Source organism: Alternaria triticimaculans (genome assembly GCF_023758025.1).
Source record: "Alternaria triticimaculans strain BMP 0046 chromosome Unknown scaffold_13, whole genome shotgun sequence".
Taxonomy (NCBI): Eukaryota; Fungi; Ascomycota; class Dothideomycetes; order Pleosporales; family Pleosporaceae; genus Alternaria; species Alternaria triticimaculans.
The window spans coordinates 53,985-77,580 of NW_026055970.1; the positions used below are offsets into that span (position 1 = coordinate 53,985).

The 23,596-nt window shown below is 53.5% G+C and overlaps 7 protein-coding genes across 7 annotated transcripts; 2 read left to right on the forward strand and 5 right to left on the reverse strand.

The window, feature by feature from the left end:
• Positions 1 to 1,193: 1,193 nt before the first annotated feature.
• Positions 1,194 to 1,846, reverse strand: J4E78_007909 (uncharacterized protein; the record flags this gene model as incomplete). Its single annotated transcript, XM_049368512.1, has 2 exons — positions 1,194 to 1,606; positions 1,678 to 1,846. 2 exons carry the CDS (start codon positions 1,844 to 1,846, stop codon positions 1,194 to 1,196), a joined length of 582 nt encoding a protein of 193 aa, XP_049219477.1.
• A 483-nt stretch (positions 1,847 to 2,329) lies between these two features.
• On the reverse strand, positions 2,330 to 4,923 carry J4E78_007910 (uncharacterized protein; the record flags this gene model as incomplete). Its single annotated transcript, XM_049368513.1, has 5 exons — positions 2,330 to 2,977; positions 3,030 to 3,444; positions 3,504 to 3,654; positions 3,706 to 4,571; positions 4,628 to 4,923. The coding sequence occupies 5 exons, from the start codon at positions 4,921 to 4,923 to the stop codon at positions 2,330 to 2,332; spliced, it is 2,376 nt and encodes a 791-aa protein (XP_049219478.1).
• A 3,638-nt stretch (positions 4,924 to 8,561) lies between these two features.
• J4E78_007911 (uncharacterized protein) lies at positions 8,562 to 9,997 on the reverse strand (the record flags this gene model as incomplete). Its single annotated transcript, XM_049368514.1, has 2 exons — positions 8,562 to 9,624; positions 9,675 to 9,997. The coding sequence occupies 2 exons, from the start codon at positions 9,995 to 9,997 to the stop codon at positions 8,562 to 8,564; spliced, it is 1,386 nt and encodes a 461-aa protein (XP_049219479.1).
• A 1,019-nt stretch (positions 9,998 to 11,016) lies between these two features.
• On the reverse strand, positions 11,017 to 11,748 carry J4E78_007912 (uncharacterized protein; the record flags this gene model as incomplete). Its single annotated transcript, XM_049368515.1, has 1 exon — positions 11,017 to 11,748. One exon carries the CDS (start codon positions 11,746 to 11,748, stop codon positions 11,017 to 11,019), a length of 732 nt encoding a protein of 243 aa, XP_049219480.1.
• A 3,010-nt stretch (positions 11,749 to 14,758) lies between these two features.
• Positions 14,759 to 18,400, forward strand: J4E78_007913 (uncharacterized protein; the record flags this gene model as incomplete). Its single annotated transcript, XM_049368516.1, has 1 exon — positions 14,759 to 18,400. One exon carries the CDS (start codon positions 14,759 to 14,761, stop codon positions 18,398 to 18,400), a length of 3,642 nt encoding a protein of 1,213 aa, XP_049219481.1.
• A 583-nt stretch (positions 18,401 to 18,983) lies between these two features.
• On the forward strand, positions 18,984 to 21,695 carry J4E78_007914 (uncharacterized protein; the record flags this gene model as incomplete). Its single annotated transcript, XM_049368517.1, has 4 exons — positions 18,984 to 18,994; positions 19,066 to 20,399; positions 20,452 to 20,850; positions 20,899 to 21,695. The coding sequence occupies 4 exons, from the start codon at positions 18,984 to 18,986 to the stop codon at positions 21,693 to 21,695; spliced, it is 2,541 nt and encodes an 846-aa protein (XP_049219482.1).
• Positions 21,696 to 21,841: 146 nt separating this feature from the next.
• J4E78_007915 (uncharacterized protein) lies at positions 21,842 to 23,045 on the reverse strand (the record flags this gene model as incomplete). Its single annotated transcript, XM_049368518.1, has 2 exons — positions 21,842 to 22,346; positions 22,402 to 23,045. The coding sequence occupies 2 exons, from the start codon at positions 23,043 to 23,045 to the stop codon at positions 21,842 to 21,844; spliced, it is 1,149 nt and encodes a 382-aa protein (XP_049219483.1).
• Positions 23,046 to 23,596: the final 551 nt, after the last annotated feature.

A 23,596-nucleotide genomic window follows, 5' to 3' on the forward strand; every position in this document is an offset into this window, starting at 1 on the left:
ATTGTTTCAATGAGCCAGTAAATATAAGTGGCATGTGACTGACTATTCCGAAGGGTTATTGTGCTAAGACGAGTGCAAATGGTTTAATAGATGCATACGTTGCGCGGCTTTTACTCTTCTATTGTGTGTTGGTGTAAAGTAGCCACCTAGGTACACGATTGCGGACTACAATAGCATTCAGGGCTCTTGTCGCGTTCATCTCTCTTTAGTGCTAGCCGCTGTAATGAACATATTCAACCCAGATTCATCCTTCATCTGATTACATCTAATATTGCGATGAGGAAGTGCCAAATTGTATGAAATGTTACTGTCACTAGAGATCTATTAATAGCCTTCATTCTCTCTCGACAACTCCCCACGACAAATACTCTTACTATAGCCCTCACTGCGCATCCCCATCGTCATCAGACGACCACTCCTACGATATGCTCGCTCACTCAGCACGGACCAACCAGTCCTTAGGTTGTACCTCCATCCAAGGTTACACATCCAAAAGTGTCTTGCGACGGGAACGTGCATCGCGAACCCAACACCGCACTGCCAGCAGCCCTGCAAACGCAATTTCCTTTTCGTTTTTCTCGTTGAACCCAAGACTCGTATTTGCGGGAACGGGAATTTCGTTTGACGCTGACGGTTGCATCCCGGCTGTCGAGATCCCGTATGACCGATGCGCTCCGCGGTTGTGGCACGTTACTTCGAGTGTGAGTTTTGGGATCGGATTGGCTGTTACGAGAGGGTGGGGCTGCGGCGGATGGAGGAGGTTAGTGAGGAGAGGTGGAGTCTGGGTTTGCGATTGGGAGGTTGAAGAGTTTGGCTGTGGTGGATTGGTGAGTGAGCGGGAAAGCATGTGAGTAGGCTTGCTGAAAGGGTATGTTGTAGGCTGTAGAGAGGATTATGTCGAGAGGGTTTTGATGGACAGGAGCGGAAGCTTCCCATTCCTACGCTAACAATTGATGTTATGCTTCGTTGAGACTATCCTCTCACGGTTGTTCGGACTGGGTTCTTGTCAGCAGCCGCAATTGATGTATGCCCATCTCACTCACATCATCTACCCCGTAACTAATGTCAATGCATCCGCCATGCCTCATTCGCCGTTCAATTCCACAGCACCGGGGTATATACAGCATCCTTCCTCCCGTCCCGCACCACCCTTCGCGCGCTTCAAAAAATATAGCCCATCATCTCTCACGCCCTCACCAAACATCCTCAGCGCCCACCTCCCACTCCTCCCCATCCTTCCTAACACACTCCCCCTTCTCATCCCTACTACAACTCTTCCGCATATCCAACGCATCCTCGCCATCATTATAATAATCCTTGACAACCCGATAGACACTATACCCCATCTTGCGATACAGCTCCTTCGCAATCTCATTGCTCCGGCGCACAAACAAATCCACAAACCACGCGTTGGCCGCGTCGGACGATTGTTCGAGCGCAGATGACAGCGCGGTTGCGTAGCCGAGGCGGCGCGCGGAGGGGGCGACGGTAAGGGCGGTGATGTGGCCGTGGTAGGGGAGGTAGTTGGGGTATTGGACGCCGGTTGTGGAGGGCTTGTAGGGTTTTATTGGGGGGTCGAAGGGCGAGGATTCGAGTTTGCCTAGGACTTGGGGGGTGTTAGCATCTATCTCGTGTCTCTGATATGAGGCGGAACACATAGGGTCATGGATGTCTTACTGTAGCCTTCAATCTCGCCGTCCATGCCTTCCATTATCTGGCATAGCTCGGGCCATTTTGTCAGGTACTCGAGGTAGAAACCGATGTTGTATGTTTCTGTGAGGTGGTCGAGGTTGCATTGAGATACCCGAAGGAGATCAGTTGGGCGCATTGGTCGTACTGTCGCCATGGTGGGAGATGGGGTGTGTTTGGGCACGCAGCGACACGTCGGGGGTGGTGGTGGGGTTGTTGTTGATGCGACGTGTTGGAGGGATGATGCATGGCGGCACTCCCGCGGCGAAGACTCGCTTACACTCGCTGGCCTGCTCTTGCGCAATGCGCCCTATCACTTGCCTATTACTTTGATCTTGTTTGTGATGTATATTAAGAATTATGGACATATGAAAATGAACGCCGCTATCGATGCTATGCTTAAGTTACGTTTACAGAATGGGTATAGAGCAGATGAACAACAGCGCAGTACAGCCCGACCACCCGGTCTATATATCCTTCATCTTCTTTTCATATGCGACCATCTCGTTCTCAGTCTCAACACTCTTCATGACGTATTGCTCTCAGTATATTCTTGTTGCGCCGTCTCTTATCTCCATGCGAACCGGTGTTGCCGTTCCTAACGCTGCCTCTTCCTCTTCCTGAAAGGGAATCAGCAGTGCTAGATGCGGAAAGAATCAACACTAGCCTGTGCCCCGTTGACATAGTCTTTGACCGACGACGCGCCTGATCGGATTCCACGCTGATCATAAGTCATTGGGCTTTGCGCTCGCGTCGGAGTCGAGGGGTTGCGCAAATTGTCGTAATGACGGGACACGCCATTGCCGTTCGCATAAGGAGACGCGCCGCGTGAGGGGGTACGCTGGCTACTGGTATCGTTGCCATACTCATCGAAACGAGGGGTCTGGTAGGGTCGCCTGTCTCCCGTTAAGCTGTTGCCGCGGATGTCGTTGGGGATAGGCGGTGCTTGGCGGAATCTGCGATGCGGCGCAGAGTGCTCCTTCTCGTCAACGAGGACTACCATCCAGACGCCCACAGACCCGTTCTGTCCGAGCAGAGGGGTGCAGTGTATCCACCTGGGTCGGCCCTCTTCGTAAGAGTCTTCGAGGTCTGATACGGCGTGCGGCAGCCAGCGGATCTTCGCTGTGACACCACGCGACCCATCTGCAAGCGCGTCGCTGAGGGAGTCTCGGACCCGGTTACTTCCGCCGATGCGATCGAGGAAACGCGACTGGAGAATGCCGGGGACACGGAGAGATGGGGATGTGAAGAGGATACGCAGGGAAGGCGCCGGGCGCACAACAAGGTACTAAATTATGTCAGTCTCCTCGCATTGTCAAGTAGAAACGGCAGCCACTTACGTGTTTGTATGGGCCAGACAGCCTGCCGTCTGCCTTGTTGATCGCTGGCTTCTCCGCCCTGTCAACGTCAAAGGTCGATTGGTCCTGGATCAGCAGTCTGGGTTTGTGCTGCATGCTCGCATCGTCCTGTTCTTCCAGATGCTCCCTATGCATGTTGCCGCCGTACTTGCGCACGGTGTCCAATTCGGTGTTATTAAACATCTCGCTGAGCGCCTGGAATTCATCTTTCTGAGGCTCCTTCTCTTTCTGGCCCTCCTCTTCATCGAGCATGCGCCGGAAAGCCTCGAGATCGGTGCTGTCCTTTACGAGACCAGAAATGTCGATTTGCGCGCCAATAAAGTATCGTAGAGTTCCGCGCGAATCAAGAAGAGGCGCAATCATCAAAAGGTTCATAAATGGCGATCCATCACGGCGACTGTGTTGAAGTCAACGAATGCTCACCAATGAAATCGCAAGAGTGACCTCGGCACTTACTAGTTCAGGAACACCTCGCTATGGTCTTTGCCTTCGCGGGCCGCTGTGCCAAAGCGCTCAACGCTGGCCCGATTCGTCTTCGGACCTTGGAGAAAGCGACAGTTGCGACCGATGGCATACCCAACGCCGTACTGAGTCGTGCGGTGAAATTCTAGTTTCACGTTAACCAACGGTCAGTTTCAAGGCGCAACGGTAAACTAACCTTCCGACGCAAAGATGATCGGGTTATCAGTCCTAGATGGGTCTGTCAGGCAGAAGACTTCGGCCAGACCCTCGCTAGCCTCACGAAGCATCGGAGGTAAATTTCCTGTTACGCGTTTCGCAATGCTCACGCTAACCACTTGAATGAAGACGTGGGTGATGAAAGCCGGAAGATCGTCACGGACCAGGACGTCAAAGGCCCGATTGGCCTTTTCCTCCAACACTGCGTTCATGGTCGTCCGCGCTGGAGTCTCGGTGAAGTCCAAGCCCTGAATGGGTTCCAGGGCTTCTGCGACGGCGTTGGCATAGCTGATGGCTCGTAGTGCTTTCAGTGCGTCGAGGTAGTAGATGAGAGTAGGAAGCGAGTTGGGCCGGGCGATGCTCAGGAATGACGTAAATCGGAGTAGCGATGCAGTATCGGCGAAGATGGCCTTCAGGTGGTCTCTGGAGAAGAGTTGCTCGGATCTGGTCTCGAGAGAATATTGTGATCGTGAGTTCTCGATAGGTCCGCAGACAAGATCGAATGACTGGGGGTCATCTTCCAGTAATGGCGATAGCCGGTCTCCGTCCTCGATGATATCTGCTTTTTGCTGGAGAGGACCCAGTTGTCGCGTTGCGAAAGACGGGGCGGTGGACTCATATGATATGACTGAGTCGGCTGAGCTTCGTATCGTGGTCGGCTGTTCGTTCATGGGGATTCGTGAGGACAGTATGTTTTGTGGCACGGCACTAGATGTGCGTGACATACTTCGGGTACGCGTCTGTTGCATGTCTGGTGTTACACGTCCGTTGTTAGGCGAAGACGGCTCTGCACTCAGTCGCCGTTGCAGTGATATGCGCTTCTTGTTGGCCTGAGGAGTGCTGGAACTGTTTGAGGATGAGTGAAAGGAAGGAAGGAACGAGGGGGGAGAAGAGGGGAGTACCTGGTGCGGGAAGGGATATGGATATCCTTTCTTGTAAAGTCTATCTGTGGAGCGGGAGCAGTATCGTCATCCGAAAGCCAACTTTCTCTTCGTTCGGGATCAGCCGGTCTAGTGACGGGTGAAAGAGGGGCACTCCTTGCATTTGAATCAGAAGCATCTTGCATGGTTGCAAAGTCCAGGACCAGTGGTTCATTAAACGCACCGCCACTGCCGTTGGTGACATTGGGGTGGGCATCCGTATCGGGTGCCATGACGCTATCGACATACGCTGGGGCCAACTCGGTTGAGCTCCCCATTTTGGCTGAATTGATAGTGGTATTCGACGTCCTGGCAGGATCAGTAGGCCGTTTAGAAGAGAACACTCCGTGGGCTGATCGCATCTTGTTCTTAAACAGGGCCATTGTATTCGTGGAACGCTACCACGTTGCGGCCGTCAAAAAAGCAAATGGGACAAGTGGGAAAGTTTGATAACTGGGGGCGGCACAGCGTGTTGGGGAAGGGGAGCTGTAGATCGATGACGAAGAGAGAATTTCTGTAGGGTAAACATACCGGAGAAGCCAAAAACCGCTGACACGTTATAGGTCCCTTGTCGCTGGATAGTTAGGTACTAGTCGGTCGCCTGGCGTGCCTGGCTGGTGGTGCTACGACGTCGACTCGCCGGCGTCCCCTTTGGGCACAACAAAGATCGCTTTAGTCTGGTAGGCTAATGTTCCGGCCGCAAGGATGCCGATTGCGCCGATAGTGTGGGCTAATGCAAGGCACAATGAGATGTCGGCGATCGTGAGATTTGCCTCCCGCGGCAGATGATCGAAGGATTGAGGCTTGACGAGCTCAAATAGGGATGCTTGCTAAGACAGGGGTTCCGGGTGCTATCGATAGTATGCCGGCTATCGGCGCTGTAAGCTGAGATCTACGATGGAATACTTCACGATGCTGACAGGTCCAACAATTCGATGTTGTCGCAGTCGAAACAAAGCTGGGGGTTGGGCGTCGCATAACCAACCCCCCGCATCAGCCACGAGTACATTTTTGTGCACCTTGCGGCATACCTTACATCAACGCCTGATCCCTGTGCAAATCTGCAGACCGCCATGGCTAAAGAGAAACTGCAATCGTGATGTGTTCCTGTGTGTGGTCGGTCTTCGCATCCGACACGTCGAATTGTCATAATCCTGGACACGTCCGTTGGAGGAACACCAGGGTTTGGATCTAGCTGTCTGCAGCCGTGATCTGTGCAGACAAAGGTTTGCAGCCGCCCGTGCTTCGTATACAACAACCTCGGGGTAGATAACCAGCCTAAGGGATGCTCTTCCGACTGCCCTGGTCTTCCTCTTCAGCTGTCAGTTGTCAACTTGACGCGCCTCCCGCAAACTTTGCGCTAGAGAAGACGGGACTGAATCCCCGGCTTACGACTATCTCCTAGACGAGGCCTCTCTCCAAATGCTCATAGCCGAACATGGACTCCACTTGAGTGGTGTGGTGTCGCGTTCGGATTGTGGAGTTTTCTGACTCGACGTGGCAGATGCTTGCTGTGCATTACTCGCAGTTGCAGATCTCCGTTTAAGGAAGTCAGTCGCATTCAGTGGGTTTCTTGGAACAAGGGTGCGAAACTCCACTCCAGCAAAGGTTGCTCTGGTGTTGAACAGAACGGCGATTCAGCGGCGTAATAACCTTCTCTGTTATCCGCTACTGCAACCGAGCCGACAACGTTACAGCATGACGTGTATGGCAGTGGACCCACGGTAGCCATGGGTGGCCTCGACTCGACGTGTCGATGCAGGGTGTTAATGCCCGAAGGAGTCGGTTGCTTTTGGGATATTGTCCGAACAGCTTTTTGTTCCTTTTTGCGGGCAGTGGAGACGTGCTGCGGTGTCCAGACGGCACGTGTCGTGGGGCGACGCTGTCGCATGCAATCTGAAATGTGGGCTGGAGCTGTGCAGACAACTTTGCGCGGGCAAGCGTCATGCGCTCATGGTCGACAGTACATGCTAATGTTCACTAGATTCGCAATGAACCTTGGAAGCCGATGGTTTCTCCTGCACCACGTGAGCAGCCAATCAACGGCCAACCCCGCCGAAATGCATGCCAACGTAGAGTTGCGCCTAGATCCGAAATCTAGATGCCCGCGCGTTTAGCTTTGTCGCGAAGAGAATCGATGAATTCCCCTGAATCTTGGGAAACTTGGGAAACCTTCGACAGCTCGGGTATACGGGGTGACGGGCTACCAACATTCGGCTGTGTCCTAGTCAGGTGTTGCGATTCCGTCATCTTAGTTCAGATCCCTAGATAGATGTCGGTAGCAGCCGATAAACCTTAGATCAAACCTTCTGTCCTGAACCCCAGGCCGCCACGTGCATTGGTCGCTCTGTCACTCTGCCATTTCTACCAATCGCAACATTGATTCCTCGTCTTGTCAGTCACAGCGTCATTGTACATTTGCGGTAATATAAGAGAAGAATCCCACACCTGGGCATCGTTGCGGCGTACCATCTACGCCTCTTTGCTACATGTCCGATCCCGATTAGCGATCTTCGTTTGGATAAGCCACACGGTTTTAGCTTTGATTGTCATCTGTCACTGCCAGGCAACGTTCACAGCATAGCCCAATGTTCCTCGGTTTCTTGTTCCCATGCATCCCGGTGAAGTGTCCGTCAACTCCAATTGGCGAACAAACCACCACTTCGGTCCTGCTATTAAGACAATATATTGCAAGACCTCGAATATATTGTTAGGTTTATGTCGTTGTACATTAAACAATCTTGATACCAAAGATTAACTGGCGGTAGATTTGTGACTCTTTGCACTGATCTCCCACTTCATTTGTCGATGATACGTGTGACAACTCCGCGGTCTCGTGAAACATTATCTCTCCAGGCGCGCGCACATCCTGAAGGTCAAATGAAGGTGGAGCAAGCTGCAAGTTTTGAGTGAACAGTACGTCGGTGAAGGCAAGAACACGGATTCGGCGACTTTGCGGAGGGCCAAGGTGACTGTGGCGTGCTGAGGCACCGCTCGATAGCACAAGAGATTTGCAAAAGGTCTTTCCATGTGAATCACATCCTCCTCTTCCATCGGGCACGTCAATAACTCTCTAGTTATGAAATCAAGATACATGCAAGATTTGATAACCTACCCCAATTACCTCTGAAGCATCGCCGTCCATGGAAGCTAAATGTTTAATGTTTTCCCTGAAACAAGATGCTCAGATCACTGCCCTGACGTGGTTCACTCGCTGGTTCCCCTGCCATGCCGCTCGATCGCAAGGGATACCCTGACACGCCTGGTTCCTAGTCTGACGGCCCCGTTTGCATCCGAGCAGCGTTCTATTGTGCTTGGCGGACATAGTACGTAAAATGGACATGATGGTTCCCTGTTGGCGCGAGAGTTTCCCGTTGTGGTGCTGGAAGAAGCGTCATCGGGTTTGGACGTGATGACGTTGTACGTTCCTGGAAGTTTTGATCCCAAGACCCCGTTCTCGGGGTATGAGAAATTGAGATAGACATGTAGGCCTACTGGATACCGTACCCGAACCGACACCATCGAGCCATGCAAGTGTCGGACATTTAACAGGTACGGTATTATCCGGGACTTCATGAAAACGAGGAAGATTACTAATCTTGGAAGTGGTGCACTCCTGGTGCTTTTTGCATTCTGTCAGGGTGAACATGTCCCAGTACGCCGAAGAAGAGATGAGAGTGAAGTATAATTCTAACAAGTCTATCTATCGTTGCATCTATAGTCGTTCGTACAGGGTATCGTATGATGGCTGAGTATGGTACATTGATGTAGCAACGTGCGTGCTCATCGTATGAGAGTCGTTTCTTCGATTACTGAAGTATTATGCTATTCGTTCGCGTTGCGATCACAGGCGGTATCGTTTCGTAGTCGAGCTCATGAGAGCAAAGGATTGGTGCCCAAATGACTTCATAGTCATTCACCGTGACGTCCGATGTGATCGCATCGTCTGCCTCGTAGGAAGCTGGATACGGGATCTTAAGCTCTGAAGCGCTTCGGTCGGTGATGAATCGTCGAGGTCGTGACCGTCTGCGGCGCCCTCGTCATGTTGCACATCCGATAAGGCGTCTCGTTCGGGTTGAACTTCAGTAGAATATCGTGTGTCGTTGTAGTCTTGCGCTTCGTCATCGTACTGGCGAGCTGGGCGTCTACGTGGAGAACGTGGAGGACGTGCTGAAGCCTCCGCCAGCTTCTGTTCGAGGAGCCATGCCTTGCGCTTGTATCTTAGAAGCTCTTCCTCCTGTTGGAGGGCCTTTCTCCTTGCTTCGATCTCTGCGGCTGTGGTATCCGACTCCGTGTAAGTGCGTGCTTCGGTCGATTCGCGTGTTCGATGCGTGTTTGTGTAGTTGTCGTCGCGGGGTTGAGATCGAGGATGGCGTTCTCGACGCGGCGGAGAGTTCTGGATGCGCATCTTCTGTCGCAGGAGCTGCTGTTGTAGCTTGATGAGCTCGTGCTCCCTTAAGGCCAAATGGGCTTCTCGAAGCTCTAGATCGCGGTCTCGAGGCGGTGTTCGAGGGAAAGGCTTGCGCCTGTCTGAGCTCGTGGACAGAGGTCGGTCTCTCAAAGACCGCACATCCAGCCCATCAAGCAGCTTTGCAGGTGCCTTTGGAGGCAAACCGACACTTTCGCGAAGCCTAGCGGCCTCGTGATTTCGCGCCCGCCTCTTTGCGGTCAATTGAGGCTTCAGCATCTCCGGCTTGTTGGACAAGCGCAGACCATTCCCCAGGCGGACGTTTGGCTGTAGAACGCCATCGACCAATGTACCGCGGAACGTCTCCAGAGCCTCACTGTTCCGTAATCTGTGTTGAAATTTCAATTGGGGGGCGTCGTTGAAGCGTGCGGATATCGGGCGACTTTCGGTGGGGTCGAGGGTCAGTTCGACGTTTTCGAAGGGCGGGTCGGCGACAGACACTCTCTGCCCATCTTGGGCGTTACGAGCTAGAATGCGGAATGTGTTCTCGCGTAACTGTCTTGTGTCCTTACTGGTGTGGTTGTTAGCACATACATCCAGACTGCAAGCCGTGGTACTCACTTGATAATGATGAAGCGCTTCATGTGCGGATTCTCTCGCCGTATCTCCTGCATCTTCGGCGTCGGCCCACTTATGAACTGCGCAGCTATCTTCATGCGCGCTTCGAAGGTATCGTGAGGGAACCACGCAAAGGGAAGTATGAAAACAGACCCATCCTCAAAGTATGCCCATCCAGTCGGGAACTTAGACTTGCTGCGGGCGTAGAGGCTGCCCAGATTTACAGAATTATACTGCGGCCTAGTCAACCCAAACGAAGGCACAGCGCCCGGGGGCGGGATGCTGTATAAACTCCCCAGGTTACCGTATGCGCGGCGAAAGGCCATAGTCCGCCGATGTGGGTGATATACCCCAAGCCCTACCTTGTGTTCTACACTATGTTTCGCGAGTGGCACGCACTGTCTCTGCGGCGGTAACGAGTCGTGATACGTGAGCGTGTGCAGGCGACACAGCCATGACCAGATCTAAGACTCCGCGGGCAAGGCTAAGGCTATCGGAGAGCGAGGAAGCGCATAATAGGCGATGGCGTACGCACGGAGGAATATGCGGCTAGACAGGACAATCAGCCTCGTGTATAAAGTGGCATGGTAGACACGTCAGCGACATACCTCGTGGTGGCTGCAACGGTGGTGTGGTGGCTGCGAAGGATTCACGATGCAGCACTCAAATTGCTGCGCACGAGCCGTTTGAGTCGGGTGTACCGTTCCGCCACCCCTTCGTTGATCGGCATGTATCTTAATTGCACCTCACATCCTATTCGGACCTCCTTCACTCCTCTCTTCTCTTTACAACTAATCGTGTCGAAGAATTCTTACGTTTCCTAGACTTCATGTTCAAAGTCATTTGTTCATACTATGTATGTACTACAAGATCGTCACTATAAACGCAGCATCGAACAGCCCATAATGCGGGTCTACGAAGAATAGTCCACCCTCCCACATCCATCTGATTAATTGTGACGGCGCCGTCAGACTGAAACGTTGCCGCCGCCTAGAATCCAACCCAACTACTGTGCAGTTGCTGCACATCTACGACAGCCTGCCGCCATCCAACGTCAACCCCGTCAACGCCAAATCATTTTACCGCTCCGAGTCTCCTCCAAGATCAACCTTGCGCAATCAGTAATGATCGGCATTATTCGTAGACGACCGCTGTCCCGACTCCCGACTCTCCGAGCGCTGTCGGGCGAAACAGTTGGCGCATCCGCAGAAAGAGCAATGCCAGAGAATGCAGATTGATCGAGTCCGTTTGTCAGACTCGCGTCTGGTGAACCACGACTCAACATGCCTACATGAGAATGCGGATCGGCGTTTCCTTCCATACGCCATCTAATATGCGCCCGCGTTCATGCAGCGTTCTGCTTTTCAACTATGCTATCTATCGCCATCGACCGAGTGGAAGGTGTAGTTGGCGTCGGTGGTGCCTTTACTTCCGCCTTGTTTGGAGTAATCTGCGCCTGCAGCTGTGGCTGTATCTGCGGCGGCATAGTCTGAGTCGGCGATAAGGATGTAGATGCTGCGTCCTCCTCGGTAGGTTCGTTGTCGTCTCCAAGTATCTCGTCCACTTCCCGCAGCCAGTTGGCTTTGAGGACCTCCATTGGGGGATCCAAGTCGCCAGGCTTCCCGCCGCGTCGAGCCTCCGCTGCAGTCATCTTCCTTTCACCGCGTTTGTGGGGGTGAAAGTGCATGCGTCGAAGGTGACTTGCGGCGTTGTAGCATTCGTTGTACTTCTTTCCGGTCTGGCACGCCTTACAGTTGGCCAGGAACGACTTGTCGGGCGAAGTGTCGATGGTCACCCAGACTTTACGTGCCTTTTTGTGGACACGGTTGGTATGACGTCGGAGCTCATGCTCACTGCGGAAGCCATCGGGATAGTCCCCGCAGAGCGGACACTTTAGTCGCAATACTCTGCGAGATGGAGGCTTCGAATTTGCTTCAAAGGTGGGCGAAGTAGCAGGCGTCGTCTGAATGGTAGGTGCTGTCACAATGGTCTCCCTTGGTGCTGGAGCGGGCTCTATTGGTTCGCTAGCCTTGGTATCCGTGACGGTAGGGGTAGTGGTCGCCGCATCTTCTTTCATCCTGGCTCTGGTTCTTGTAGGAGGCATCAACTTGAGGGCGCCAGATGAAGTCCAGGTAGGTTCCGACCAGGCTGAAATCCAGTAGTGCTGTGCAAGTCCGTCACACGGTCCGATACAGCTGAGTGTTGGGGAGGCTCGCTTGGTGGGGCGCGTCCTGTCGCTCTAACGGCAGCTAAAACCGACAGGTTCAGAGAATGGCAGGTGTAGTCCTGGGGTACTAGGGACGTGTGATGTGTTTCCAAGTCGATCTAGAAAGGGCGGGGGGCCAGGCAGCAAGATATCCCGATTTTCGCTGGGCCCAGTGGAGTGCGCACGAGGCTGGAATGGCGCAGTCAGCCTCGTTTCTCAAGGTGAGTGGACGAGCCTTGAGCTGCAAGCCACGCTACAAACGGCAAGCTGGCGAGCTGAGTGCTTATTGGGTCTCCTGCCTCAGGCTGAACGACGTGTGCTGAGGCCATGGCGAATCAGGTGACGCAGCCTGCTGAGCTGGGCCGGTTTCTGGGCCAGCTGGGCCAGATAATCAAAAGGAACGAAGGATTGCCGTCCAAACCCTGCTCGGATCATTCCGTCTCGCAACGAACTGCACGTCCAAGAAAGCGGAGGGTTGCGGGCTGGCTAGGGCGAGCGAGCATTGTGGTTCATGGCTTGGTCATGCTTTTCCTAATTCGATGTTCCGGCTCGCGACCGACTCTCGCAGCCCGGGAGCAACCTGGACATTGACAATTCACATCGCATCATCACCCGACATCACGACACCCTCTAGATGCTTCTGGCAAGGCAGCATCAGCATTCGCTGCACTTGTCTCTCGTTATTTCCTTGTTCAGCCTTGCTCCGGGCCTGTACCGGAAGACGCCTTTGGGCTGGCCCAAGCGGAGCCGAGGCTTTGGACGAATCAGCGAGCGTGGGAATTTGCTTGCTTTACGAAGAGTCGCCGATCCAAGGAGCCAATTGGTGTCTCAGCAAGCCTCGAGTCCAGCTGCAGAGGCATGGCTTGCACCTAGGAGGCACGACGTCTCCGTCATTCGCGATCGGCTGCAGCCTTCTTCAGCTTGGCCGGCGTTGATCTTGCGCTCTCCATCTTGCGAGTCTGTCGGGTGGGGCGCAATCAGACTGTACGAAGACACGGAGTTTGGCCCTGATCCTTCGCCTTGCTGAAGTCAGACTAGGCCACCTCTCCGATATGCGGTATATGGGCACTAGATGTAAGATCGGTCGACAGATGGCCCGAGGCTGACGTCCAGCGGCCACGAAACCTTATCCACCGATTAGCATCAAAAGACCCTACCGCGGGCGTGGTACCCCTCTTGCCCTATTCGAGCAGTGGTCGCAAAACACCATGCATCCTGTGTTGCATGAATACCACATTCGATCTGCCTGACTTGAGGCATACCATCGCGATGATGCAGCTCTGACACCGCTCCAATGCTACCCTGATAGGCTCCAGCGCGCAACATGTCAGCCTTCCCGCCCAGCGCTGAAGCACGCGCCCTGCGGAGGGAAAGGGTGTGAGTAACGCTTATCGATTCGTAAGCCTCCTAGCCTTCATAGGGCTGGGCCGACGTTTCATGTCTCGAGATACTCGTCATTTTTGCGAAGTACAGGAAAAACCACGTTTGCGAATCGATGAGCCATACATGCCCTGCCGATGACCTTGTTGAGGAGACTGCTTCCAGGTTCACAGGTTCAACCACATAGCTCGCATGTTTTACCCTTACACTCATCATGCGCAGACGTACTAGCCCGTCAGCTTCGGCTCTGCCCCTCTGTCCGGGTCAACTATGCTTTTTCCTCAGCCTCACGCTGCAGATGCGAGTGCAATGCCTTTAATACGACGGATGCGGACTGTACTCATTTCGGTCCATCGTTTGGAAGCAGTGCAACCGACTGTCAGTTATTCGGAGCAGGGCTGAACATGTAGTCAACCTCTTGAGATGGTTTCAGCTTACTCGAGCAATACGCGAACATGCTCGCACTGGACTCCAACAATGTATGCAGACGTCCACCAAAAACGTATCTACGGATACATGACTATAGTCTGCAAAGCTGGCAACTTGCTTCCTTTGGAGCAGGCTCGCCGTCGATCTGTAGCATATCTCGGGTACATGCCGTGGCCGAGCGGAAATAATGCAGGAGGAGAGCCTATTAGCAGATCATTGTTTGTGCTCTCCGCACAGAGCAGTGTGATGTTCGGGGATGGTACCCGCTGCCTATCGGTTCGCTATGGGTGTGAAGAGGTCCACCTTGAAGCCTACATTGACGCTAGATACCCTAGTTTGCTTGTTGTACCCAAATGTAGGCTGCAGGTCCGCTCAGTTTCTTCTTTGTATGAGGTGGACGGCATGTCTGATCTTCTTTGCACATGCGAACTACCCGACGAACACATTAGCCTACCCTAGATTCTGCCGCTGATACTAAGACGGGAAAGACAAGTCGCTACCACAGTGCCGGTATTGCTGGACGCCTGAAGTTGTTCCATGTGGTCGAGTGGGCTAGAACGTCTGGCAAGGCCAGTCTATGTATCATATGGCTTGCATGCTGAGGAACGTGTTATGGAAGACCACCTCGGCATTTGGTGTTCGTGGCTGGCTTTTCTGACCATGCCCAGAAGTACGAACGTTAACATTCCATACTCGTCAAGCAGCTCAAAACGACAGCCCGCACAAGAATTTTGATGTGTCTTATGAGAAATTCGGATGGCCTGGTGAGTGTGAAGACTGGATGGCATGTGAAGGAGCTGTTGCACACGGGCCCACTCTTGACGTTTGGATGAGAAACAGGGGTGCAGACGATCATGCTTCTCCTACCGAGGCCATCGTCCAGACAGCATCGAGCCGCCCACCCCACATATGATTTCATACGTTGCTACGTAGGCCCTACACGTGAGCATCTCGTCGCAACATCGCCTGGTCGCGATACCCCGGACACGGCCGCACCTCTGCTCGCGCAGCCGTCGGCATCCGCCATGCGCCCCCCTGGCCCTTCGAGGTGACATAGGCGCCATCACCAGCAATGTCAGCAAGCTCCAGCCATGGCCGGCCGTCGGGAGACTCGGACCGCTGGACGACTTCCTCGCACACATACATCGCCAGCAACTCGGGCGCCTACACCGACCACGGCGAAGGGAGCTCTTCCCCGCGGCGGAGCCAAGATTTCAGGCCCGGCACAGGCGCGACCTACGACGCAGGGAGCTCAGCATCGGGCAGCCTGCTGGCTAGGGACTCGGTGCACGAGGAAGACTTTGCGCGCCGGAAGCAGCGCGTTCGCAGATCTGGCGGCTTCCTTCTAGATTCAAACTTCCCCAGCGGGCCACGGCAGCGACATGGCAACCATGAGGCTCACCGGGACGAGGCAAAGGGCAAACGCACCTCGCGACACCATGGCACACACGAGAAGGATGCAGCCAGCTCGCCTCTGTCGCGAGAGGTGCAGAGAGATGGCCCAGGCCCTGCCCCCGGCGCAGCATCCCGCATCAACTTCACCGACTCCCAGGACCGACACGACGAGCGCATACGCATTGGCAAGACTAGGGGGAGCGCGTACAACATGCAACCTCCAGCCCGTGATCGAGACCCCTCGCCCAACACGGCGCAGCCACGGCAGGCCATTGACCCGAACCAGCTGGTACACATGGCGCTGAACCTGAGCGAGAGTCGAAGGCGACACATCAGCAGTGGTCAGCTTCTGGCATCCCAGTCACGGGTTCCCTCTGCTTCTCAGCGAGAGGGCAGCTTTTCTAACTATGGCGCTGGCGGCAGTCTCAAGCAGTATCTCAACGAGCAACGGCGCACTTCACGCAACATATCCCCAATGGGCGGCCAGAGCTCTCCGACCCGCCACATGTCTACCTCCATGCAGAGAAGCGCATCCATTGCATTTCCAGGCTCGCAGAACATCAACCCGTCTCCTGCCACGATTGCTCGAGTCGAGAAAGCGCGCGCGTACATCGAGCTTCGCATGGAGTATCTGCGCCTTCTAGAATTTCTACCGCCTCTGAAGCCCGATGCTAACAACCCAGGCAATTTCGTCTTTTCCTCAAGCAGCGTCCCAGGCAGTCCCCAGGCACAGCTCACCCGCGTGCCGTCTCACGCTGGCAAACAGCACGAACTCGGCCGACCGTACAACCCTCTCCAATACATACGAAACCGCCGGAGCAGGGCTCGGGAGCGAGTGACGCTCGACCACTCTTCGGAAGAATTCGACGACGTTGAGCAGGTACGCGAGTGGGTGGACCGCGTTGAGCAGCATGCGAAGCGAGCCGGCTACCGTCGAGACGATGCCGTACAGCTACCCAAGATACACCAAGATCACGAAGTGGGACCTGCCCCGAGCAAGCCTGCGAGACCTCACAAAGGCTGGATTTTCAGCCCACAAGAGTTGCTTGCGGATGCGCACTGGTTGGAACAAGGTGACAACAAGCTGCTTGTGGAGAATCGCTACGGCCGGAAGGTATATCCGCCTCCCAAGGAGGTGCAGCCAAAAGACTTCCTATCACCGCGCGCAAGCAAAGACTACCCTGACAACCGGAGGAAGAGTTGGATTGATGGCCTGCCCAGCATCGCAGTCGATCACACGACAGGTGACGAGAGCGACAAAGGCAGCGAACGTGGGCGCAAGCGAAGGTTGCTTCCAGCGCTGCGAACTGATAGCCCCAGAGGCGGCAAGCATTCTAGACGGGGCTCACGGCTGCGCAGCCATGACGATAGCGATAGCTCAGAGTCAGAATCAGATACTCGCAAACGAAAGACTCGTATAGTCACCGACCCAGATCACAACACCGGTCCTTTGGCTTTGCTTCTTGAGCAACAAGCTCGAGAGTCACAACCCAAGTCAACCCCTGACTTCACACCAGATACGCCGAACAAATGGGGGCGGAATGAAGAGGTCACATCAGACAGCAGGCCATCTAGAGACTCGCTGGAAGTACCCCGCCCCACGAACGGCTTCGCATACATGAAGGAGCGGCGCAACTTCAAGATGCCACCGAAGGCTCGTACAGCTCTTTCTCTTTCCATTGACGATAATGAACCTCGTTCGTCTTTCGACGACCAAGACAGCTCAGCTCCAAACACTCCACACGCCAAACGTTTCCCGCATATTGGAGGCGATCTCTCATCACCTCCAAGTCGATCAAACTCACAGACGAGGAAAGCGAAACGGGGCAAGTTCAACAGCATTTTCCATTCGCATGACCATAGTGATGATCACAAACACGAATTCCGCCCAGAATCTGCTGGAACAGACAGGAAGGCCAGATCTCGGCAGACCAGCGAGGAAACTCCAGACGACAAAGAGGACAAACACATCGGAACAGCCATCCTAGCAGCTCCTGGTGCTGTGATGAATCTACTCGGTCACCGCAAGAATGATAGTGTCAGTAGCTTGCCTAGCCCGGATAAGCTACGTCGCAGGGACACCCAGGAACCACATTCAGCTGTCACAAGATTCTTCAAGGGCGTGAAGAATGAGGGCACCAAAGTCGGTGATATCATCTTCAGAAGAGACCGGGCCGACGACTCAGATGCGGACACCGTGTCTGATCGCAACTCTGTCGATTTCGACGATTATGGCACTGTCAAAGCCAAGCACAACAAACGGCCACCGATGAGTCGGACCGTCACGGCAGGGACAGATGGTAGTGTTACCAACAACGACCGCAACCATCTTGATCTACCTTCGTTTCGGCCAATTCACACAATCCCCGATGAGGAATCGGATTTTGAGCATCACATCTCACGTCAGGCGCGAGAGCAGAAGAACAGTCGCTCTCCTAGAATTGATCGGCTTTTACCACCACGTATGGACCTTGGTACTATATCCGGGAACTCTTCCGCAGGAGATCTTACTCTTACCCAGAGCCATAGTCAGGAGCGCATCAATGAAGTCCTCGCTCGGCCTGGCGGTGACATGGTGGGCCTCCCTCCCACTGGACTCCGAAACGCACAGGGCTCGCATAGGCAGCGCAGTGCCTCTCGGCCCGGGCTTAACGGGAGACATTGGAGCATTGCCGACGGCGATGATAATGCTCCTGATCGTAACAAAAACGCGAATGGTGTTACCCAAGCGGACATCGCTCGAGTGCGCGCTCTATTCCTCTGCTCAGGCGTCAAAGCAAGGGAAATCGACCGGCGCGCGCACAGTATAAGAGATCCGCCTCCCGACTTCCTGAGTCGCGCTGCCGCTACATCAAAAATGCGAATCTACCCCGTTCCGCGCAAGGAAGAGCACGTTCTTGCTGCACGCATGTTGGTCAAAGATCTGGAGTCATCCACAAAGGCACTACAGTCCTCACTTGAGTGTTTCCGCGATAAAGCCATTCAGCAACTCACCAACCAGATCTCGGCTTTGCAATCTACGGTGGACTCGGACCTCATGCCGCGTATCCTAGAAAGCGGGGACCAAGCTGTGCGCATCACAAGTGAGGTTTCTGGACAAGGCCCCCTGCAGGTCAAGCAGATCACAGACGAGATTGACCACATGATTCGCACGCGCAAACGCAGGATGCGCTGGATCCGAGGATTTGGGTGGATGCTTGTTGAATGGGCTCTCGTCGCGCTCATGTGGTGTCTTTGGCTCATCGTTGTGCTCGTCGGATCTGTCAAGAGAGTATTTGGTGTGGGAATTGGAGTGATCAGGTGGCTGCTGTGGCTCTAGGTGTGCCCAGTAGTGTTCAGTTTATTTTCTTGCATACGACGGCGTTAGATATTTTATCGGGATCTTTCCTTTGTGGGCGTTTTGGATAGTGGGTAACAGGCTTGCATACTGCGATACCACGCGTTATAGACTGTTGTACGAATATTGGATGGGGCTTTCTTGGCTACGTAGGCATACATATAAAATTGTAATAACGTCGACTGGGTTCATCATGCGCGCATTAATTGTACTGGACGCCTTAGGCCCTCTAAACATATCTAGTGCATGATTGGACGAGCTCGGGTCTGTCATGTTGGTTTGCTGTCTCAAAGTGAGTCGCACGTGATCTGCATGAATCCGCGCCACTGACGCGTCTACGTCATCGGCGTCCTTGCTTGACAGGCTTCACCCATCGCTCTCCGCAACACTAGTCAACACAGGCAGAAGCGCGCAAAGCCTCCGTCACAACCTCTTCCGCTTTGCCAATCTGCAATTTCTCGTCCTGCATCGGCTATGAGGCATTGCTAATCAGTTCTTGCCCCACAACAGACACCCGGCATGGATCTTCAGACGGTGTTCGTCGCCAAAGACCATGGCACCAGCCATGTCCAGTCGGTACGTACCTGCGTCCACACCCCGACTTTACTCAAAACGCGTGTACTAACATCCCCTGTCACGAAGTCTAGCGGCCCTTCTTCGTTCGCGTCACTCGCTGCAGCTTTCGTGCCCACGGCCGTGATTGCGACTTTGTACATGGTCGCGTTTGTCCTCATCTGGCGCCGCTTCCCCAAGATCTACTCACCACGGACGTTTATTGGCACCGTACCAGAGAAGGATCGCACGCCATGTTCGAAATCGCCGGGCTACTTCGAATGGGTCCACACCATGAGGACCGTTCCGGACAAGTTTATGCTATACCACCAGTCGCTTGATTCGTACTTGTTCCTGCGATTCATGAGGACTCTTATCTTCATCTGCGTCGGCGGTGCAGTCATTACCTGGCCTATCCTTCTGCCTGCCAATTATACCGGTGGCGGCAATTCCAAGGAACTTAATCGCGTTGGTATCGGCAATGTGAAGCACAAGGACCATCTCTATGCGCATGCCGTTGTGGCATGGATATTTTTCAGTTTTGTCATGTTCACTGTTGCGCGGGAACGCCTATGGCTCATCGGACTGCGACAAGCATGGAACTTATCGAAGCCGAACGCGAAGAGGTTGTCTTCACGCACCGTACTCTACCTCTCAGCACCTACTGCAGCTCTCGACGAAGGCAACATGCAGCGGTTCTTCGGCGACGATGCAGTCAGGATCTGGCCAGTCACCAAAGGCGAGAAGCTTGTGTCGCTCGTTTCAGAGAGGAACTCGAAAGTCGAGGAGCTAGAGGGCGCTGAGATGTCCCTGATCCTGAACGTCAACAAGGAAGTTGGAAAGAGCCATAATCGAAACATCAAGTATGAGCAGCTACCCAAGCAGATGAAGAAATCCCTACGACCTACACACAAATCCAAGACACCAGTGGTTGGCAAGGAAGTTGACAGCATCAGCTATTTCCGAGACCAGATTAAGGAGAAAGAGAATGACATCGAGAAGGCTCGCGAATCGAACGAGACAGCTGAGAGTCTTGGTGGAGCTGCGGCGGTCTTCGTTGAGTTTCGCACCCAGCCCGCGGCTCAGAGAGCCTACCAACAGATCGCATCGTCTGACATTCTGTCTCTCACCCCTCGCTTTGTCGGTACTACGCCCAATGAAGTTATCTGGGCCAACCTGAACCTAGCACCTGCGCGTCGGATATCTCAGAGTGGAGTTGCCATCACCCTAGTCGTCGCTGTCATCATACTTTGGTCCATTCCAGTTGGAGTAGTCGGTGCATTGTCGAATGTTGAATATCTCGCCGAGAATTTTAAATGGCTCGCGTTCCTCAACAAGCTTCCATCCGGACTTATGAGCCTACTTAGTGGTCTCCTACCTTCTCTGGCCTTGAGCGCGTTGGCTAGCTACGTACCTAAAATCTTTAGGTGTAAGTGTCCTCCTTTGACCTATATTGCTACCTTCGGGCTGACATGATGCAGACATCTTTACAAAATTCGGAGAGCCGACTAAGACTGTCATTGAGCTGAAGGTGCTCAAGTGGTACTTTGTCTTCCAAGTACTGCAGGTCTTCCTTGTCACCACACTCGCTTCAGGTGCTGCAGCGGTAGTATCGCAAATCGTCAAAGACCCAAGCCGAATACCACAGCAACTCGCGGAGCGTTTGCCGAGAGCATCAAACACCTATCTGGCGTACTTCATTGTCCAGGCTTTGACCAATGCCCCAAGTAACATACTGAACTACACCGACGTGCTGTCGTATGTTTTCTATGACAGATTCTTCGATAAGACCCCCCGTCAGAAGTACAACAGCTTCATCACAATGAGGGGCATGGCTTGGGGCAAGCTATTCCCGAAGTACGGCAACTTTGTCGTCATCGGTAAGTCATCTCAGATATCACAGACGACCTGTTACTGATCTATCGCAGCGATTGTTTACTCCTGTATCGCGCCTCTCGTTCTTGGCGTCGCTGCTATCGGTCTTGTAATCTTCTACTGGTGCTACCAGTACCAGCTGTTGTATACCGCGACACCGAAAATCGACACTAAAGGACATGCGTACACGCTTTCTCTGCAGCATCTTCTCACTGGTGTCTACATAGCCGAGCTGTGCCTTATCGGTCTCTTCAGTTTACGCGAAGCGACTGGTCCTCTAATCATGCTTGTCGTTCTACTTTTCGCCACCGCCATCTTCAACTATATCACGAACCGTTACTTCGCTCCACTCGAACGATACCTACCCGCGGATCTCGCGCTCGACTCTGAAGACGGTGAGCAGGCACCACTACTGTCTTCGGCAGAGGAAGGCGAATCTGAAGCTCTTCAGCACGCAGAGTCGAGGATTGATCGCGTGAGCGAACGGACGCGTGTGCCGTCCAAGGTCGTCTCGCCTGTTGCCCGGTTCCTACAGCCACACGTCTTCGGTAGCTACACTGCCTTGAAGGCTTGGCTACGTGACGGCGAATTTGACGAAGATGAGGAACCTCAATACAGCGAAGAGGACCTGAAGAAGGCCTATCTGAACCCTGCTTTCACGAGTAAGACGCCGGTTGTTTGGTTGGCAAAGGACAGTATTGGCGCGAGTAAGCATGAAATTAGTGAGAACGAGAAGACGGGACTGAACGCTACCGATCAGGGTGCGTGGATCACGGGCGATGGGAAGTTGAAGTGGAGTGTGGATAACTTCGAAGAGGTTCCTGTGTTCAAGAAGGCTATCAAGTGGTGAGGGCATGAGGGATGGGCGAGACTGGAGTTAGGGCAGTAAAGACGAATACAAGGGAAAATTCAGGAAGATAATCTCGTAAATTCACGAATCCTGTTGTTGCATGTCGCTGCAGACCACATCAGTCGTAGCCGCGTACCAATCAGCCCCTACTCTTCCTCGTCGTCCTCACCCTCTCGCTGCTCCTCAACAATCTTCTTCCCCTCCTTCACCAACGCCCCTTCATCCTCACCATCGTCCTCCACTCCAGCTAGAACAGCAGTCTTCACATACGCCAATTTCTTCACCTCGCTCTCGTGGAATAACTTCATGATTTTCCCGTACACAGGGTTCTTCTTAGGGAAGAAAGACAGACAAGCTAGGTCCTGGGGCGTGAGACTGTACTTGTTCTTGCACTCTGTTTGATTGATGACGTCGGATGGCTCTTCGGTGAGGTTCGAGTCGGCGGCGAGGGTGTGTGAGGATATGTATGCTGACCACTTTTGCTTGGGTGTTTTTTCTTTGGTGGGCTTGGTGGGTTTAGCTGGTGCTTCCTTCTTCGATTTCTCGGGTTTGGCTGGGGCGTCCTTCTTCTCTTTTGTCGGCGTGGACTTGTCAGCCTTCTTCACCTTCGTCGATTTCGCTTCGTTCTCAGTCTCAGGATCGTCTTTGTGTCTGGAATCTCCTGTTAGTATATCTCCTCTCTCAGATAACACACATATCAACTTACTCTGCTTGCCAAATCTCCTCCCCCTTCCTCAAAACTTCCCCATCACCCCCCTGCACACCCTCCAGCATCCCCATCTTCCTGAAGCACAACTCCTTCACATTGTCCTTTATGAACAATTTCATCGTGCCACCATACAACGGGTTCTTCTTCTCGTACCGCAGTAAAGACGTCAGCTCCTCTTTCTTGAGCCCGTACTTCTTCAGCGCGTCGGTCTGCGTGATACTTTCTTCCTTGTCGGGCTCTTCTTCTAGCATCTCGCCTTCGACGGTGTGGGCTGCGAGCCAGTCCTGCCAGTTTTGTTTGTGCAAGGCTTTGTCGGCTTTGACCTGCTTCTCGTGGGCTTCGTTGGCTAGGGTCTCGGGGTCTTTCTTTTGACGCTTGGGCTTGGGGGCGGTTTCGTTGGCAGAAGCATTATCATCGTCATTGTCGGATTCGGCGGGGCGCTTGGGGTTCATGAGGGCCTTCTTTCCTGATACGGTGGTCGCATTTGGTGCTGCTTTTGTCCTCTTTGTAGGCCCAGGTTTCTTGGGGGTAGCTGTGGAAGTCTTTCTGGGCTTTCGCTTCTTGTCCTCAAAATCCGAGCCTTCGGATGCGGATGTGTATTTCACCGCTTTGGTTGCGCGGCCGGACTTGCGTGTCGACATCTTTGTTCACGATGTGATGTTTGTTCTTCGGGTATTCTGAACACGGAAGGATTTGTAATTGTCAGATCAGTAACGGCTGCTCGTAAGAAATTCCGTCGAGGGCGAATGCTGAAGCGAATTCTCCAGACAGAAGAGGGAGACGGGCCGTGATTGTTTATAGGTCGGAGACTTCCGTAATCTCTCGCGTCTTACGACAAGAAAAGGACAAAGCAGGTTTCACGTTGCAGTGTTCCTGCCGGATCGGATTGGGCAAGTTCGCGTTCAAAGGAACGCTTGGACTTACGCAGGAGCGATTGTGAGATTGGACGCTACGTCATTACGGCGATCGTGCTGCGAAAACCGTGTTTTAGGTGCCGTCTTGCGATAATGTATCAGATCAGTGCAAGAGGCCAATATACTAATTAAGGGGGTTTTTGTCAAGTTCTTTCTCTCCTACGAGTGCGTACTGGCGTTGACCAGCCCTGCACGTGCTAGCATGGGCACTATTTGCATTGAGCCTAGTTTAGGCGCGCATTGAGCTAAGTCAACTGGCATACCTTAGGTTGCTACTG